Source organism: Uloborus diversus, chromosome 10 (assembly GCF_026930045.1).
Source record: "Uloborus diversus isolate 005 chromosome 10, Udiv.v.3.1, whole genome shotgun sequence".
Taxonomy (NCBI): domain Eukaryota; kingdom Metazoa; phylum Arthropoda; class Arachnida; order Araneae; family Uloboridae; genus Uloborus; species Uloborus diversus.
The window spans coordinates 26434684-26454586 of record NC_072740.1 but is presented as its reverse complement, the minus strand read 5'-3'; the positions used below and the strand labels follow the sequence as shown (position 1 = coordinate 26454586).

The 19903-nt window shown below is 32.5% G+C and overlaps 1 protein-coding gene across 2 annotated transcripts in view; it reads left to right on the top strand.

Annotated features, from left to right (window-relative positions):
* The window catches only part of LOC129231850 (myosin light chain 1-like), a 65981-nt gene that overhangs the window by 34096 nt on the left and 11982 nt on the right, over nt 1–19903 (top strand). For both annotated transcript variants that reach the window (XM_054866233.1, XM_054866232.1), the window contains exons 4-5: nt 7473–7613; nt 18338–18505. In XM_054866233.1, the coding sequence (XP_054722208.1) occupies nt 7473–7613; nt 18338–18505 (309 nt within the window). The remainder of the gene's footprint in view (nt 1–7472; nt 7614–18337; nt 18506–19903) is intronic.

Below are 19903 nucleotides of genomic sequence, written 5' to 3'. Positions count from 1 at the left end.
TAAATGAGTTGTTCCTTAAAGTGTTTACAGTAAAAGGCGTGTGACAGAAAAGTCTTTTTGAAGAATGACCCAAATAAGTTAAACAATATATTCACTAAGCAGTAATAACAAAATATTTCATCCGTTTTTTATTCCTATCCAAAAATTCTTTCTTCTAATTTTTATTCTTGTCTCAAATTCATTATTAGAGGAGCTCGGGATGGAGCTGTACGGGAATACCGTATTTTAAGGCACTTTTTAATGAGAAAAGAGTTACTTATAAAGAAGGCCTAGTTTTTATATGATTGTAAAAGTTCATTTCGTGCAAGGGTAGAGTCAGTGGCGGCTCGTGGCTTGAAAAAGTGAGGAGGCCAGATTATGGTTGCACTCGTCCCCCACCCCCCACCCCGTAATTTTTGAAAAAAAAAATTTTTTTTTTAAATATTTTTTAATATAAACTTTCTTAAAATAATTATTTGTATTAAATAAATAAAATAAAATAAATTTTAAACACAGGATAAGCTACAAAATACTTAAAATACTAAGTAAATCACGAAAGATATTAATAGTATCATGTTTATGTCCATAATTGCCGGCAGGGTGGTGCACTCTCACCCTCTGACTTTCAAAAATAATATTTAATTAATCAGATAGGGAAAAGCTACAAATGCATCACAAAAATTATTAATCTCACGCTTATGTCCAGTACGCTTTCCGGCGCTGCAGTACGCCTCCTTGCAGCACCGGTAGGTAGCTGCAAGAGAGGAGTTCGGAGGGGAGGGGGATCACTTTCACCCCTTTTCTGTTCAAAATAAGAAAATAAATTTTAAAAAGCAATATTAATCTAATATATTCAATAGAAATGTTATTTTTAATCTTTTAATAACTAATTATTTTGAATAAGTAAAATTAATTTTATTTTAAGCAAGGTCAAATTACAAAAGTGAAAAAATATTGTGATCAGAGAAATATAAAAAAATATAAATTATTTAACTTTAAGAAAGATAAAAATACATCTCAGAATTCGCTTTAAAATAAATAAAAATAAAAATAGATAAACTAAATTTTAAAAAACTAAAAATAAATAAAGTAAAAAATTAGTTAAAAAAATCTTAGCGATTTACATGTGGGTGTATCGTATCCTTCTGTATATGAATCTTCCGACGTCCATCGGGTAGACTCAAATTTGTTATCCAGAGTAAAAATACCTAATTTTTTTTATTTTCTTCAAATTATTGATAACTCACGTTTTTTTAACACTACATGAGCAGTGATTTAAATCAGGTAATAATTTATGTGTAACAATGAGAAGACTTTTTTTAATTAAAACATTAATCTTGTAACGATACGTATATTCACACACGTACATACAACACAACACACACAGTAGCGCAACTAGAAAATTATTTTTATGTGGGGGGGGGGGGCACAGTAGGGAAAACAATCTCATGAATTTGATTGATTTGATTTGATCATCAAATCTCTCAATGTTTAAACTCGTACTTTTAAAAATGCAATTTTATACGGTCTTTGATGATGTTACGGGAAAGAACGGCACAGAGGACTCTGCGGAAATTTGTAGAAATTGAAGCCTTAAAACGCGGTTATAGGCCATAAGGGATGAAGCTTCGGGACTCTCCCCAATCATTTTTTTTTAATTTTTTTTTTTTTTTTGAAAAATAAATAAAAATCAATTCTTCCTCCCCTTTTCAATTTTTCGAAATTGCAATTGTAGACAAACTTTTTTTAGAATAAAAAGATTTTTATGGAAATTGGTTCCATCTCTCCCCTGGATTTTTTTTTTTTTTTTTCAAAATAATAATCCGCGAATAATACGATGCAGACAAATGGAGTTTTGATTTAAAATAAAATTTTAGCAACTAAATTAAAAACGTGAAACAATACCTTTTAGGGTTTTTTCAAAACTAATACATAAAATAATGATTTCTTTTCTAAAATGTCATTCTAGTACTCTAATTACTTGAAGACAAAGTCAAGAAAGGCGCAAACCGGCTAATCTTGTGCAAATGAAAGCTTCTTTTACGGTATGTTGTTTATTTTTCACAGCCTGAATCGCGTAAGAAGAACATTCAAGCTGTGTAAAATAAACAAACTACAGTCAAGTTAACGGTCTTGGCGAATCTTGCTGTAAATATTGAGGTTCAATGCGTTGGTGTTGAGAGAAAATATACAGATAACTTTGTTAACAGATAATCCGCAGATTATACGCTGGAAAATACTGTACAAATCTTTTTTTTTTTAATTTCAAGCACGTACACACGAAAGGAAAAAAAAAGGAAAAGAAAAGAAATAAAAAGTTATAAATTATTGTCTGAAAAAAGTGAGGGGGCCCGGGCTCCCTCCCACGAGCCGCCACTGGGTAGAGTAAAACCAAAATGGATGCAAAAAATATCATTTATGTACTCTTTAAATATTTCTAAGAGAATTCTGACTGCTAATAAAGCAGAATGCAATTAATTCTAATGAAAAATTAAAACAGATAATATCAAAATGCCGAAAAATGACTATCCACATATGATGCAGTTAGAAGCAAAAGGATGTTAAATGATCAAATTAAAAATTTGGAGATAACCCTTACAAATGGTAGGTGAATCTCTCCTCTGTCTTAGGGCAAGAAATAGTGTTAGTAGCTCTGGTAGGTGCTGCTATACGACATGATTTAGAAAAAAATTCAATGAAAGCCTACAGGACCTTATCTTTAAAACCACCTTACAGTTCTTGTTGAGATGTCCATTTAACATGTAACTCTGGGATTGGTCAATCGCAAGGGGGTTAAACGCGTTTTACTCAAAACTTGAAAATGACCACTTACATCATTTTGCTTCTCACAGCCTCATATAGTGCTAATCGTAAAGAAAAAGCACGTCCAAAACTTTCCTAAGTCTTAAAAAAAAAAATTAAATAAATAAAAATAAAAGCTACCTTGATAGAGCAATATAATTAATGCTATAAAGGGATGAATAGTTATATAGAAAGGCAATGCACATATTTTCAACTTAATGTATAACTGGCTTGTTACTTATAAGTGAGTCATGTAACTTGCAATTAAGGATTGTACGCATCCTCTATTACTAAAGTAGAAGCCAATTTCGTTTTTTTTTCTTATTTTTTTTTTACATCCGATATAATTATAACAAAACTACTAATTTTGGATTTTACCGAGACTCGTTGGAGAAAGGAAGCGTAATTATAATTTTTTTGAAAAAGTTGTTTCTAATGGGAGACCTCTAAGAATGAAAATGTTTTTCAGTAAAACTATAATAATTTCACGTTACAAGTCAATGCCTCAGTTGTGGTACATAATTTTACAACGTACTAGATACAACACGGGAAATCAGTTCATTTTCCTTCAAGTTTCTAAACTCTTCATTTTTATGTGTTTATAAAATTGCTATTCTTCACTACACGTACTCAACTAAAGAAATTTTTAATTATGATTTTTACAATGTATAAATAAAGGTTTAGCTGTAAGTTACTGGCCTAAGCCAGTAGCTTATAATAGATGGTTACGACCCGAAAGAGACTGCCATTTTTCACCTTTAATGGAGAATATCAGTCTAAAATAGCAACCCCTCCCCCCCCCCGAACCGAGCTGGAGGCAGATATCTTCTCATTGCAGCTGAGATTAATTTTATGCTGTTGATTAAAATTAATTTAGCATACCAGCGAGAATGTGCAAGTATTGTCTCATGAAGTGATGGTAAAAGCTTAGGTAATAAGTTATTTGCTACTGCCATAACTCGGGCTACAATGAGAAGACATCTACTTCCAGTTCAGTTATGGCTATTAAAGACTCATGCTTTCCAAAGAGTATGAAAAGCAGTCTCAAGATGCCAGCATCGGACTTTCGGTATATGATAGTAGTCAGGCCCGCGTCATTCAGGGGTATCAGGGGGTCAATTGATCCCCAGGGTTTGGGAAGTTAAAATATTTACGTGTAGGTGGCCTTGTTTTTTGCTTTACTTTTAGTATAGTTTGCACGGAGTACAAACCCTTTGCCCCCCCCCCCCTCCCAATGGAAATGACGGGCCTGCTCGCAGTTATGCTTTAGTCTCGGCTTGGGGCGAGAACTTTCTACTTATTACCCAAACTTTTACTTTCACGTTACGAGATGAGTAGAACCATGCTTACCGGTTTTCGCTTGTGTTATAAATTAATTTTTGGTACTAGTGTGAAGGTAATCTCTCAGCTACAATGTTAGGGTAATAGTTCCAGATCGGTTATGGTTAACCCAGACTAATTATCCCAAATTAGGATGAAATAGCAGTCTCTGGATGTCGTAATTGGACTGTCGGTAATGCTTGTAAGGACAGTTTTGCTTTAAGCGAATAGTATGGAGATGCATAACAGGTTGAAAGAATTTTTGTCATAACAGTTTAAAAAAAAAAAATCAATCTCATATTTTCAGAAAAACATTTAGACTTATAAGACACTTTTACTTAGCAATAGAAATTTTATTTAAGTGTACAAACAGAAAGAGTTCAATGTCGATAAAAGGATTCTGAATGAAGTCGTCTCTGACAACTAAGTCGAGGAAGGTGTTAAAATCGTAAATTTTTCATTCAAAATTTGATGGAATTCCTAGCTGCTAACCAGATTGTATTTAAATCTTCCGTTTCTCACAAAAAAAAAAAAAAAAAAACATTTAAAAGCATTAAAGCTTTCAATGAAACGTCTTCAAAGAAGAGGGAAAAAAACACCATCATTTCTGGAATGTTTCCAGAGTAATGACAATTTTACTTTCATCAACCAGCTGATAGATTACAAAATTTCAAGAATCTTTCTAAACTGAGAATTCAGCCGTTCGTTGGGTGAAAATGACGAGGAAGATGTGGGAAGTGGGAAAACTTACAGCGTCGATATTTAAATGAAAATTTTTTCGCAAAGTGATTCGTATTGGATCTGAAAGCGTAATTAGTTTTGCAGAAAAATTAAACTTGAATCATTTTAAATGATATATTGTAGCAATATAGGTACTTGATTGTTTCTTTAGACATGTTAATAAAATATTTAAAATTTTAATAATTTTATTTGTTTAAAAATTGAAAAAGATGAACCCATCAATTTGAAAAGCAACGGCATTCTGGGAAAAAAAGGGGGGAAAAACAGGGAAGTCTCTAAAGCATTGATTTATTTGTAATTTTTTGGCTTTATTTTCGTGAAAGAAATCAATTCACCTTGTAAAAAATCACTTTTCAATCGATTATTAATTTTTAACTTTTAAAAGTGAGGAGGGAAGGCCCCTTTACTTTTTTAAGTGAAGGGACAGTTGCCCCTCTTGCTCCATCGTGCGAGTCGCCTCTGCTGCTGTCATTTTTCTATTGTCAAAAAGTGAGTTAAGGGGGCATTCTAGTGCGGAGGCTCGATTTTGAGGTAATTTAACGTGGGTAATATTAATTTTAAAAAAAAAAAAAACAGTAACCACTTTTGCTATCTGTTTTTTTATAAGTTTTTTTAAATCATTCTTGAGAAGTATAAAAATGTATAATAGTGGCGAAAAAAATTTCAAAATTGAAATCAGTAAAGGCCGGCAAAGTGGAAACTCAGAAAAAAAAAAGATGTCTAATGGTTGACGAGATTCTAATTCTCCTGGTGATTTGAAACATAAAAGTAAGTTTAATTAGAAATAAACAAAAATGTAGAATAATTATCTGGACGTAACCAATTTGGAAAAAAATAGCGTCTTTTTGAAAAGAAAAAAAAAGGTCATTTTTTGCATCATTTTTTTTTTTCAATTTTGGAATTTTTTAAAAATTAGTTTAAAATAAAATACAGAAATACCTTCGTGGAGACAATTCTGATAGTATTAAGAAACATTTCAAATTTGATATAGTTTGATAATTTTCAAATAAATCGGTGCATTCAAACTTGAACGACTCAACGAGTATTGAAAAAAAGTAGTTTCGAGAAAAACGCGTTTAAAATTTGCAATTTCATTTCGAGCAGTCTGAGTGGTTTGATAGCATATTTTATGCTTATTTTTTCTCCATCAGCCATCCCTGCCTTATACAGTGTTCCTTCCTCCACCTCAAAAGCTACATTTTTCGCAGAGCTTTTAGCCATACGAACAATTCTTTGAAAGCTTCGGAAGCTCGTATCTCGGAGCAGTTGATTTGCCGTTCATCTCGTTTGTTGGCTTTTTCTTTGTCTATCTGGACACAAATTACTTCCACTTTGACTTTTTTTTATCCGGTTTACATTTAAAATTTGAAATTAACATTGAAAAAATACACAGTACACAGGGAACGCACATCTACGTGTCTTGATAGTTGATGATAGGTATACATTGAGAACAAAATAATTTATTTTAACAAAATTAACTATAACTTCTAAAAAAAAAAATCGAATTTCGGTAAATTTTCTTAGAGGTTTATTCTTAAAGGTTGAAAATATATACAAAGATGTATACATATATACAAAGTTTATTCTAAACTTTGTAAATATGAAAATATTTTTTTTTTTTTTTTAATTTCTAGACTAGACCCTTAAAGCATTCGTAGCACTGTTACTATCATTTGCTATCTTGTCTGAAGAGATATTGACCAAATGTATTCACCCATTTGTCTATGTTGTTGCATTGACTAAGTTGAATATGATGGCAGATCATGCTTGTTAATAGATGTAGTAAATTCTAGGTTCATGTGTTAATTTATTATAAATAAAATATAACTATTGAAAAAAAAAGTATAATCCTTCGTATCTATTTAAATTATTTAAAAATGCCAGTTTTTTCCGCACTAATAGCAATATATTAAGTGCATAAAACATTAAATTCGATTTTAATTTACAAATTTAAAAGCATTTAACGCATAAACCGAATTGTGGTATTCACTTCTATGTTTCAATCATGACATTATAATTATTAATCTAAAGTGCCTAGATGGTAGTCAAGCATGAATCATTATTAAGACATTCATGCTAAATGGAGTAATTTATTCCGTTATTTATTTCGAGACTGATGAGGATGTATACACCCAAACCTGTTTTTATGCGGTGGATAGGGTAGGGACCGCATAAAAAAATCGCATTAAAAATTGTTCGAAACTTCACGAGTAGGTTTAAAAAGTTGTTTTCGTAACACAGTTAAAAAATATTTTTTTCATGCGGTGGATAGGGACCGCATAAAAAAAGTCTCACATAGAAAATAACCCTAAAACTTACAAAAATGTAATCTTTAAACGAAATCAAAATAAACCAAGTGATAATTTTTGCCGAGTAGTCGTACAAAATTTCCCAAATAAGGAAATTTTTGGGAGGTCACAGTGACTTCCCATCATGGTATCTATGTCGTCACTTGGAAGATACTGCCTCGCACTCGTTTTAAAAATAATTTCTTCAATTAAAATTGAATCTGATTGAAACTTTTAATGTACCGCACAAAAAAAAAGGACAAAAACAAAGACCGCATGAAAACAGGTTTGGGTGTATTCAGTTTTCAATATTTCGTTAAATACAAAGTTTGTTACTTTCAGGAGCCCGAGAGCACTTCGAAATTTATGACTTCGAAGGAGAAGGAAAGATTGACGCGAAAGATTTGGGAGATCTGCTCAGGTCACTGGACTGTAAGCCCACGAATGCCACAGTAGAAAAAGCTGGTGGTACAAAGAAAAAAGGTAAGTTAAGAATTTTTTACAGAAAACCACAGAATGTTGTCGTATGATGGTTATATGTGTAAAAAAATTATAATTTTATAGACTGCTGTATTGTCTGAGACTGAGAGTCACTCATACATAAAATTTCTGCTGTAATTCAGTGACGAATTTACTTTCAATTCTTGGTTGCTTTATACAATTCTCAATAGATAATGATGTATAGCAACATATTCATTCATATATTGGACAACGTTAGGCTTAGATGATCTGAATATACATTTTGCAGTAAAGAAAAGAAAGTTTTAATGAAAATAAATGAACTTTAAGTAAAAATAAACTGCATTTTCTTTCCTAATATAAGTTTTGCTTCATTTTAGGAAAAAAATTAAAATTAAAAAAGTCATTACTAATTACAGTTTGAATGTATATATTTATATAAATAGGGACATAAAATCTCTAAGTGCTTGGGAATTCCATTGGTCATCCTCTGTCCCAGTTCTTGTATAAAAACTACATATAATGTTCCATGGATTATGTAAGTTTTCATAAATGTCTTCGACTGCGTATAAACATTCTGAAGAATCTTCCTCTGATACTAAAGACATTTAGTTGAAATATGGAAGTCAAAGATGGACAATCCTAGAAATTGAAAGTTTTAACTTAGACAAGAAAAAAAGGCATTAAAACATTTCAATATATTATTAACTAATAGCAGTGTGAACCAGGGAATTTGCAGATCACTGCATTTCCAGTGTAAATAATGATCACGTAATTTAAAAAAAAAAAAATGAATTATGAAAAATGCTTATGAAGAAGCGTGTTTATGGAATCCCAAAACGCTTTATGCTTCTTTTACTACATTTATTATATGCTGATTAGTTTTTTAAATTAAGCACTTTTTAAACTTCTTACTAAAGTTATTGTTTAATAGAAGGGTTTCCAACTGTACATATACGTATTTGCAAAGATTTTCCGCTTTTCTCAAAATTCAATTTTTGTGTAACTGCGTTTTAACGAAAAATGTATCGTTCATCCGTCGTAAAATATATCAGTTATACTTCATTTTTCCCCTTCTCTAAAATTCGAAAAAGTTCTTGCCTCTTTTTTTTGTTTTGTTTTGTTTTCTGTCAAGAAAGGAATTATGACAGGGAAGGTTAAATAGGGGGGGGGGGGTAGCTTATTTTGTTTGAAAGCATCCGTGAAAAATATTTTCATGAACATAATTCGACACTTAATTCGTCCTAATGCTATAATCTGTCTAAAACGGCATTTAGCATGTCAGACGATTGTGAAATATATTTTTTAAATAAATACCGGCGTGTACATTTTCGCATATTACTGATATAACTACATTAATAAATGAAGACATGCTAGGTACAATAGATGTTTAAGATATACGATAAAGATATGATATATTTCTCATGAAGGTTTTACTTAAAAAAAAGTTCATTAATGTCTTTAGTATAAAAAACTATTACAGATTAGTTCTAATAAGTTGCATAAAAAAGACTTTATCGTTAACTTACAACTGTCATATTTGCAAAAATTTGCATTTTAATAGGGCTAGTAAAAATCAAAATGATTTGTCAATGTTTCGATTGTGCATCGTCTTCATTTATATGTCGTTTTACATCAGTCCGTTTAAAGACATATAAACGATGTTGTACATTATTCAAATTTATTACCGTGAGGTTATATCAAATGTTGCTCCTTATAGATGAGGCACTAATTGATTACAGGGGTAATCGCTGATTATGTTCATTTCTTGTTGTAAATATGACCAGAAAAAGAGAATGAATACATAATTACCCTTCAGTTAATATTTATAAACTGCATCACTATAAAAACACTATAATACTAATAGACATGGAAATTTTAAAAAAAAAGGTTAATGAAGAGGATTCCAAGATGTTTGGCATTTTTAGAGTTGATTTTTTTTTTCATTTTCCAGAAGAATAATCTTGTGTAGTACTTAACTGAGATTGGTGGATTTATTTATCTCATATAATGCATTATTTATTAACTACTGTTGTATAACTATTTAAAAAAAATGTTTGTATGAGTAATAATTTATGGTAATAAATTATTGTTGGGTCAAATGAAAACAGATGTTATCCCAATACCCAGCTACCTCCTTTAAGCCGACTCATTAAACTTCCTTTATAAACGAGCCACTTGTTGAGCAATCACGATTGCTTATTGCTTTCATCTGACTGTTTTTGGCGTTACGCTGATTTTATTTTCCCACCGCCACATTCTGCAGCATCACCGTCGACCGGGTCCTCACGATGCTGCTCCTATAGCGAAAGCCGTCTCCAAGTTGCATCCATGTCCTACACACACGCACATACATACACAATTACATACACATACACACACGCACATACACATACACAAACACATACACACATACACCTACACACATACACAAACACATACACACATACACAAACACATACACACATACACCTACACACATACACACATACACCTACACACATACACAAACACATACACACACAAACCCCTTCCCCCCCAACACATACACATACACACACACCACCAAACACACATACACACATACACACACAAACACATACACACACAAACACATACACATACACACACAAACACATACACACACAAACCCATGCACACACACAAACACATACACACACACATACATACAACTACCCACACATTCATGCCTGCACATAAACACAAACACATATGCCTACACACACAGACACAAACACACATGCCTGCACACACATACACATACCCCTACACACAAACACACATATCCCCCACACACAAACACACATACCCCCCACACACAAACACACACGCCTACATACACACACTCGTGATTGCGAAAAACATAATTTGAATTCAAAGATGTCAAAATTCAAATTAAATTTTTATTATTATTTTTATCTATTTTATTTCATCTCTGCCACTGAGAGTAGAATGCAAATTGCAAAATCTAAGGTTACATATTAAGTGTTAGTCGCCTTCTAGTGTATACGTTCCAAAACTGTTTTCTGAGCACCATGTTATGCATAAATAGTTATAACGATAATCGCCACATTAAGAGAATATTGAGCTAAATTAATACATTTTGAAATTTCTTTAGGGATTTTTTTTTCTATTGGTGGTTCGGAATAGTTCTCGAACTGTATCGATGGTAATGAATACCTAAAAAAAATCTTCAGAATGTCACCAAATGTAAGATTACCATACGTCCAGCATTAGCCAAGACAAGTCTTGAGTTTTCCGTGCCGTCCGAGGTAATGTTTGTTTGAAACAATTGCTCTAGTTGTAATTGAAAGTTTTGGAGTTGGGGGAGGGTGTCATTACTATTACAGGGGTGTCCACCTAAGGGTGGGGTGTCATGGTGCAGACTGCGCTATTGAAATTTTTAGGGGTAGTTTTCTCTTTTAGAGGGGGGTCTTCATGATATTTAGGGGGTGCATCCTTGCTGCTAAGAGGAGGGAGGGCTGACTATGAACAATCAAATTACGAGAATTACGTTATATAAACGGAAGATAATTAACTATATGAATCTCAGGGGTGCCCGCCAAGGGGGAGGGGGTCATTTAGTATACTGCGCCATTGAACTGTTTAAAGGAGGGGCGTTTTGAGGGGTATTTTTTACTTTGTTTGGGGGAGGGCTCTTCGCAATATTTAGTGTGGGTGCGCCCTCGCTCGTAGGGGGGTGGGCACCCCAGTGAATCTACAGTCATAAGTTTAACATTTGTAAAGGTCCTCCCCCGGAAAATATTTGAAATTTTAGTTCTAAAATTGCAGTTTACATGACTTCAGGTGATGTTCTGAGGAGAGGTTTAAGGACCTTTATGAACGGTTCAAACTCGGATACTCTGCCTTTGAAATTTCTAGAAATTGAAGTCCACAAAATGAAGTTTTTGACGATTTTAACGATAGGGGAGGATCGAGGAAGCTCTCTTATTTTTCAAAAATGAAAATGATATGTTCTAAATAAGCTCAGTTATAGACCATTTTTGTTGAAGTTAAGAGAAGAAAAATGGTTCGGGCTACTTTTTCCCGAAATTTTTTAATTTGAGTTTCTAAAAACGCATCTTTGTAAACGTTAGGAACAAGTGTTGTATTTGGAGCCTCTCCCCCGGAATTTTTTTAGGAGCTGAAGTTTCCAAAACGAAATTTTATACGAATTTTAATGATGTAGGGGGAGAGAATTGGAGTTACTCTCAAGGAAATTTTTCGAAATATGACTCCAAAAAACAAAGGTTATCTTTGATGACGAGGGCACATGTTCGAAGAATGTCACCTGGGTTTTTTCTTTTTTTTTGAAATTTACGTCTTTAATACAAGTGTATGTGAAGGGGGACAGTAGGCACTTTTCTGGATTTTTTTTTTCGAAATCCTAATTTCTTGGTTATTTTTGATAAATTTAGGGGATGGGATGAAGTTTGGAGAACTTCCTTGGGATGTTTCAAAATTAAGTCCTGAAAACGCAACTACAGGACATCTTTTAGGAAAAGGGTTGGATTTTAAAGAATCTCTCACTGAAGTAATTCGAAATTGAAGTTCCAAAAACGAGATTTTAGACGATTTTAGATGATGTTAGTGGGAGGTCGATTCGGGACTCCTTGCGGAAATTTGTAGAGATTGAAGTTTTTAAACCAAAGCTTAAGAAAATCTTAAGAGGACGTTGAGGGAGCAGGTACCTTGGCAGGACAGGAAAGAGGGTGCTGATCTGAGTACTATATTCGCTATTGCGCTCAAGTATTGATTACAATATAAAATAGTGCTATTCCCCCCTATGTATTTTAATTTTTGAACTATGCTGTTATATGTATTTTTAAATGTAGAAATACGACCAAAAACGAAATGGGGGGTCGAGACCCACAGGTTGGGAACCCCTGAGTTAAAGAGTTACACCTTTGGTTCTTCAGTTAAACATATTCTAAATGCTGAAATCAAAACAGAACTTTCAGGTTGTTTTGATGAAGTTTAAAATAAAAAATCCCTTATGGGGGAGCAGGGGGGTCCTCGGAAAAGTAAGCCTACTGAATAACCCCTTTTGAAAAGAATCGTTTTACAGTGAAGCACCGTTTATACGTTTCTCTTTTATACGTTTTTATCAATTATACGTTTTTAAAATTGGTCCCTGCAAAGTCCAATACACCAACCTATTATACGTTTTTTCGTTTGTACGCTTTTTTCATACAGTCCCTTCAAAAACGTATAAACGGTGCTTCACTGTATATGCTTTTTATTGATTCTTTTAAAATCATGAAAATCTATATAAAACTATTCTTTTCAAAACTGTTATCATTAAAAAGTATGATATTTTTCTGTGTAGAAAATGAATTGTCTTCATTGGATATATTAAGGAAACTCTTCGTATGTAACTTATTGTAGTTTTCCCTGCTCTCTTGGCTACATTGGCGTCGTGTCATGAATAATAACAAAGAATCTAATATATAACTTTAAAGTGGAACGAGATATCAAAGGAAGTATATTTATACTGCTGCGAGAAATAGAATCTACTCATTGGACGGAATGCAAGCAGAAAAGATCTTTTAATAAAAGTTATTTATTACCACAGCCAATTGTGAAAGGCTGAATCGGAAGTCATAGGCTCAACGGGAAATATATTATTACTTTATTGCGTGTTGGTATAATAAAGAAATTATGTAACTGAATTGTTTCATCTAAAAATTACGACGTTCAATTTCGTGGCCACATTTATAAGTATGACACTCAAAGTTTTGCACCTGAAAATATATTTTGGAATCAGCAGTTAAGGAGGGGAAAAAAGACATGAAAAATAAATTAACGTAAAATGCTTCGATATTTTCTTCATATAAAACATGTTCTAGTATAATGCTTGCAATTACTTTCATATTAACTCAAACTATTTTGATTGTATTTCCATGTATCACTTGTCTGACAATTTTCCCACAATTATCTAATAAGTGCGAAGAAAGAAATCATTTTTCTATTTCTATAAAAGAAAGTTTTCAAACTCTACGATCGCTTTTTGCAAAACATCTCCTTATGCATAGAAGCTCTTCGTCTACAGCCTGATGTGACAAACAGGCGGCATTCACACACTTTTAATGAGTAATATACTCTTTTCTCCTTTGGCTGTTGACAGAATTCGGGTCGGGATTGTCAAGTAAATTTGGTGGAGTTTTCTCTTTGTCAGTTTTTCTTTTGAGTTCATTTCCTGAAACAACAGAGCATGTGTAGGAGTGTAGGCTGGAAGCGAATATGTAAGATTGTACAGTCGTGTTTGTACGAAATGAAGCCCAGTGGCAGCACTCCGCGCTCCCACACCACAGGCCCGGGGTTCTATTCCCGGGTGGGGCCATGGAGCTATGAGTAATAAGGAGAAGACATCACCACTGAAACTCCGCAGTGGAAGTGAAGCAACCGCGAAGATTCGCGGCCATCTTGTGGCTTTCATCGTACGCTTTCGACTCGATGCGCTGGTTGACTCAATGCCTTTGCTTTTGAACAATAATAGATAATTTATGGTTTTCTGAAGAGCAATAATCCAGGGTTTTTCCCCGTCAGTTTAATGAAAAGAAATGGTGGAAAATCGTTGCTCTAAGAATAAGAGCTCTTCAATTAATTCAAGAATTAAAATGCTGTTACTGTGCATATATTCTGTTTTGGTATAGGGTGTGTGTGTGTTTTTTTTTTCAGAGCGAAGGAGGTTTTATCAAAAATAATGCTAAAAGCAGGGTATAAAATTTATTTCCAACCGTCTAGTAATAATTTCAAGGCTCTTATATAAAGAACGGTGACTTTTTTTCGAACAAATCCTTTACGTATCGTGTTTGAAATAAATTTAAACCACTGGATATTTGAATACTTTATTCATCAAGTATTATGTAAAGTAAAATTAACTAAAACCAACGAAATAATTTGCATTAAGTAAATGTTCTCAAAAAGAGCTTTAAACATAATTGAAAGATGGGAATAAGAAAATGAATAGAGCCTTTTCCACTTGATTTGAATTACTTATTCCCAATTTATTTTTTGAAAAGGGAAGATGCAAATCAAAATGAATATTACAAATATTTATTTACTGAATACTTTAGGATTACATAACAAAAATATTACCTGGGTGTCAATGATTTAAATCATTTTTTAACTTAAACCCTGGAAATCTCCCTGAATTTTTTTAATTTTATTAGTTCTGAATTTTTTTAGTCTAACCCTCTTTCATTATATTGATTTTGTCCTAGGTGTTTTTCCTCACTTGACCATTTTTATTTAAATTATCTCTCTTTTACCACATTTTTTTTTCTTTTTTTTTTGTGTCTGCACAATATTTTTTTCAATAAGTAGTCACTGGATTAAGGAACTTTTTTTATGAAAACAATGAGGGATTTTGTTGCACATAGATATAAAATGGGTGTGCAGAAAAATTCCATACTTTGTTGCTATATTGTGTGCATTTTTGTACACATTGGAAAAGATAAACTTATTAATACTGCTCCAAGCATAAATTGTTGTTAAAAAATTTAGAGTATGCTCATAAATTTATTTTTGAGAAATCATCAATCGAAGAGATTGAAGTTTATACATTTTTTGTTAACTATAATTGTAGATGGTCTCGGGACCAGTTTTCGAAATACTTTACCAGAAAGTGGGCAAATAAAATTGCCAGCTCTTTCCTATTGTAAAATATAATTTTTATACAAAAAAAAAAAAAAAACAAAGCTAGTGAAGATTAGAAAAAGGCATATGCTATAAGGCCAATTTGTTTATTTTCCTCTTTTTTTACCAATTTAAAGTGCACTAATATGTCATTTAAATTAAATTTGACAAGAATCATATGCTTTGTATTAAACAGATTTTTCATCATGTCATGAAAGCTTTTTACTGAAATACTCAAAATATAAGAGTGGTAAATTTAGAAAAATATCAATATTAAATTTAATTATATTTTACAAATGTTCTATTTTTTTTTCTATAGAATCAAAAAAATCGGATTTAAATCAAATAAATCCGAATTTTTTTTATTATTTTCCAAAAAAAAAAAAAAAACAGGAATTTTTACTCTGGATATTACTTGTATCAATATAAAATATATTTTTCAGTTTTGAAAAGCACATTCCAGAGCAACAAAATGTGTTTTTGAATATTTATTCCAAAAAATAAAGGGAGTACAATATTTTACAATGTTTGAATCAAGGACAACATTACTTTTTGAAAACGTACAGGAAATAAAATCCTTATAATATTCCACTTCGACATAAAAAGGACTTGCGTAAAAGCATTGTACCACAGAAGTATAAATAAAAGGATTCAGAACAATAACAAAAACTGAACAATTGCTGTGAAATGAGTTTAAATATATTATAAACAAAAATAGTTTTATTTACACTTTTCACACAAAAACAGTAAGGTCAGATACTTCTTGGACAGCACTTGTACTTTAGGATTAAAGAAAATACTGTCAGCCTGCTTAATTAGGTAAAGGATAAACGAATGCTCCGCTTATACGAACAAAAAATCCTAGAACCAAATTTTTACCCATAGATAACGTTAAGAAGCCCTCGGATAATAGAATAATATTGATCAGCTTTCAGAAGTATTTTTGCTGAGAAAAATTTTAAATATACAAAAAATAAATTAAGGGCAATTACATTGACATAAAATAAAAAATGATAGATTGCGCCTACAACGGGTGAGAAAAACATTCATTCCATCAAAACATTTTTATCATTCTAATTTCTACTGTCACTGTTGCTGCCATTACAAAAAAAAATAATAATTGAATAAATGTCGGTTAGTTATAAATTAAATAACGCAAAAGAATATAAACATTACAGACGAGAAGGTTAAAAAAATGGTAATAAAAGAGCTCCCAAAAGACCTTGAGCAAGTAATCCACTACCGTATATACTCGCGAATAAGTCGAGAAATTTATTACAAAAAATGATGTTTAAAGTTGGAGGTCGACTTATACGCGGGTCAGAATTTCCGAACAATTTTACCGATTTTTTTCTTTGAAAAAAACACTCAAAAACGTGATCATTTTCCCGATTTTGGTCCATCCCTTTTAAGCAGATGCTAAAGAAGTGAATACTTGAACATTCTGCTATGATTTTACATAGTCTGACTGGGAATAAAGAATAAATAATTACCGTAACTACGCAAAAAGTGCGGGGATCGCTGTTTTCGCGAATTTTCCCAATAGTCGCGAATTATTGCTCATTTTTTAAAAAAATAATATATAATATGGCTACAGCATAAAATTTTGTCGATATAAAATCAAAATAAAAGCATCAAGTAAAAAATTCGTAACAGCGAAATCGAACCATTTATACAAATCGCAATTGCAAAAAGTGAACCCTTTTGGTGCAAAAGAATAAAAATCGGACGTTTTTTAACATAAAAATGTTCATTGCATTTCATTTTCCTCCATTTTATAACGTTTAAACTCAAAATTAGCGGCAAAACGCTGAACAACTTGTCATGTTCAACTCCTGAACATCAGAAACACACCATGTTATGAAATGCAGTCTTTCAATGTTTTGAACACCACAAGATGGCTGCCAGTCAAAAGAACAGTTAACTAAGCTTCCGAAACGGCTTCAGCGTATCTCGCTCATGTCGTCTCCTTATTACTCATAGCTCCATGGGTGGGGCATGGATGACTCAGCCGTTCATCCCTTCAGTGGGTCGATAAAATGAGTATCAAGCGTACTTGGGAACTTAACACTGGGGGTTCCGCATTAGGCTGACCACCTAATCGGAACATCTGCCTTGCACCCCAGAGCCACTGGTCAGGAAAACTGAATTGGGCACAGAAGGCCTTGACGCTCACGGGCTGTCGTGCCACAGGGTTTGTTTTTTTTATATGTACGAAATTATAAGCTCAAGCATAGTGCAACCAGTGCTATTATTTTATTAAATTAGTATTTCATATAATTTATGCTTCAATTGTTTGACCTTTTTTCGACTAACAATGTAGCTTGGGTAAGTATGCGAATTCGCACACTTACCCTCAAAAAAAGTTCGCCAACTTGCCCCAACTCGTCATATTGAAATCATGTTTCACTAGTTTGGGAAATGGTTTCATATAATAATCCGAATAGGACGTCATTTTTTTGCGAAGAATTATGGGCTAATATCAATAAGAGTTAGGATTTCACTCCACTATTAGAGATTTTAAAAGAAAATAACTACGGATAAAACAAATTACTTAGCATGCGAGAAAACAAATATTCTCTCTCACAATCCGTACGGAGCTATAGATCTCACTGAAAACACTCACAGTAGCGTAACATCTACAAGGTCATATGACAGGTAGCGTAACATCTACAAGGTCATATGACAGGTAACTCAGAGCTGCCAAATCAAAAACAGGAAAATTTTCTCATCTGCATACTTACCGCATTCGTACGTAAGCCCGGTCTCAGATATATTAAATAATTATGCATGATTTAATTTAATGATATAAAATGCTTCAACAACTCCATCCAATGACATTTGATTGAAACATTTAGTGTTTCGTTCTGTCACTTCAAAAAACGGGATATTTCAGTATGTGCGGGGACAACGGGACAGCAAACCTGAAAACAGGACTGTCCCGTTCAAAACGGGACGTATGGTCGCCTTAAGCAATATTCACATATCGCCTGTACGTCACGTCAGCTACGTCGAATGGCATTAGATTAAAAAAAAAATCATATTTATTGTTTACTTCCGAAAATGCATTTTATTATATGTTTCAGGTGAAAAAAAGTTAAACTTTGAAGAATTCCTACCAATTTTTAGCCAAATGCGAAAAGAAAAAGAAATTGGAACTCTAGAGGATTTCATGGAAGGCTTGAAGGTATACGACAAAGCAGAAAATGGAACAATGCTAGCGGCAGAATTAGCTCATGTATTATTATCTTTAGGTAAGAAAAACGTATTTTTGATTAAAAACAATAAAAAAATTATTGGATCAATCATAATTATTGCGAATGAAAATTAAATTAATTTTTGAAATTGACTTCTTCGTTTATTTTATTTAAAAAATGTGTATCTTTGGCCAACGATGTTTTACTATTAATATATATTAGTGTTTAAAAATGCGAAATTTTATGTACGTTATAATATCAATACTTTTCTATATTTGTTGACTTCTCCATTTGGGTTCATCAATGGTTGTATTAATGTAAACATTAAAATAAACTAATCTCTAGTCCAAGAGATAAAGTACATGGTAATTTTGAATGTGAGTGCTAAAATCGAATTGGATGAATAGCCGATTTAATAAATAATTAAGTTTAAAATAAAACCTATTGTAATTCTGTGAAGTTATTACGATATTTGCTAGTTATAACTGAGTGATCGTAAAAAACGAGTTCGTGAACAATCATAAAATTTCGTACTTTCTTTTATTTCATATCTCGGTACAGCACTAAAGAAGTTGATTAATTTTCTTCGAACTGTTTTAGTCTATTTCCTGTGCTATTGATTCGGAGGGTCATAGCCATTTGCTCATAGCGTTTGATTAACATTGAGTTTGATTTGCTCATAGCGTTGTAGCCACCCCTGACCACGAAATTTTTTAAAAAGTTTTTCAGCGCATTAAAAGCCAGTGAATTGGTTGAGAGTTGTTCAGTTTCAAATTCTTCATATATTTGTCATCATAGTCAGTTTCATTATTTTCTCCATCGACATTGGCTTGAATTTAAGCTACAATATCCTCGGAAGTAATAACATTGATTTCATCAAATAATATAATTTTCAAAACTTTCTGTTCTCCACAAATTAAAAAAAGGGGGCAGTCATCACGTGTACTCTTGATTTATGACTCATCACGTGTTCTCTTGATTTATGACTCATCTATAACTTTCGGTAGACTTCAAATATTAAAAGAATTTTTCCAAGGACACGCTCAGATGGACGGCAAAAGAAATTTTATGAATCCCAAAAATACTGCTCGCTTTAAGCGGGGTTTTCTCGTTTGAAGCGAGTTACACTCCCACAGATTTAACATTGTACCAACCAAATCTTTCTCACTTCCTTGCTAAATCCGGGTTCTCATTAAATTAGGGATCGATGTAAGCAAGTTCAAGTGTATTAAAAACAACACGAATAATTTTTATGTGTGTATGAAACGATTTTTCTAAAACTATAAAATTTTAAATACTATTATTCTAATTTAATTCCAATCCACCAGATAGTTTTTCTCTTAATAGAACAAAACCTATGAAAAACTGCACTACCAAACAAATCTACTTTGTACTTCGCAAGTTACTTATCTGAAATCCATACGAAGTGTAATTTTGAAAAAGTAAAAAGGAGTA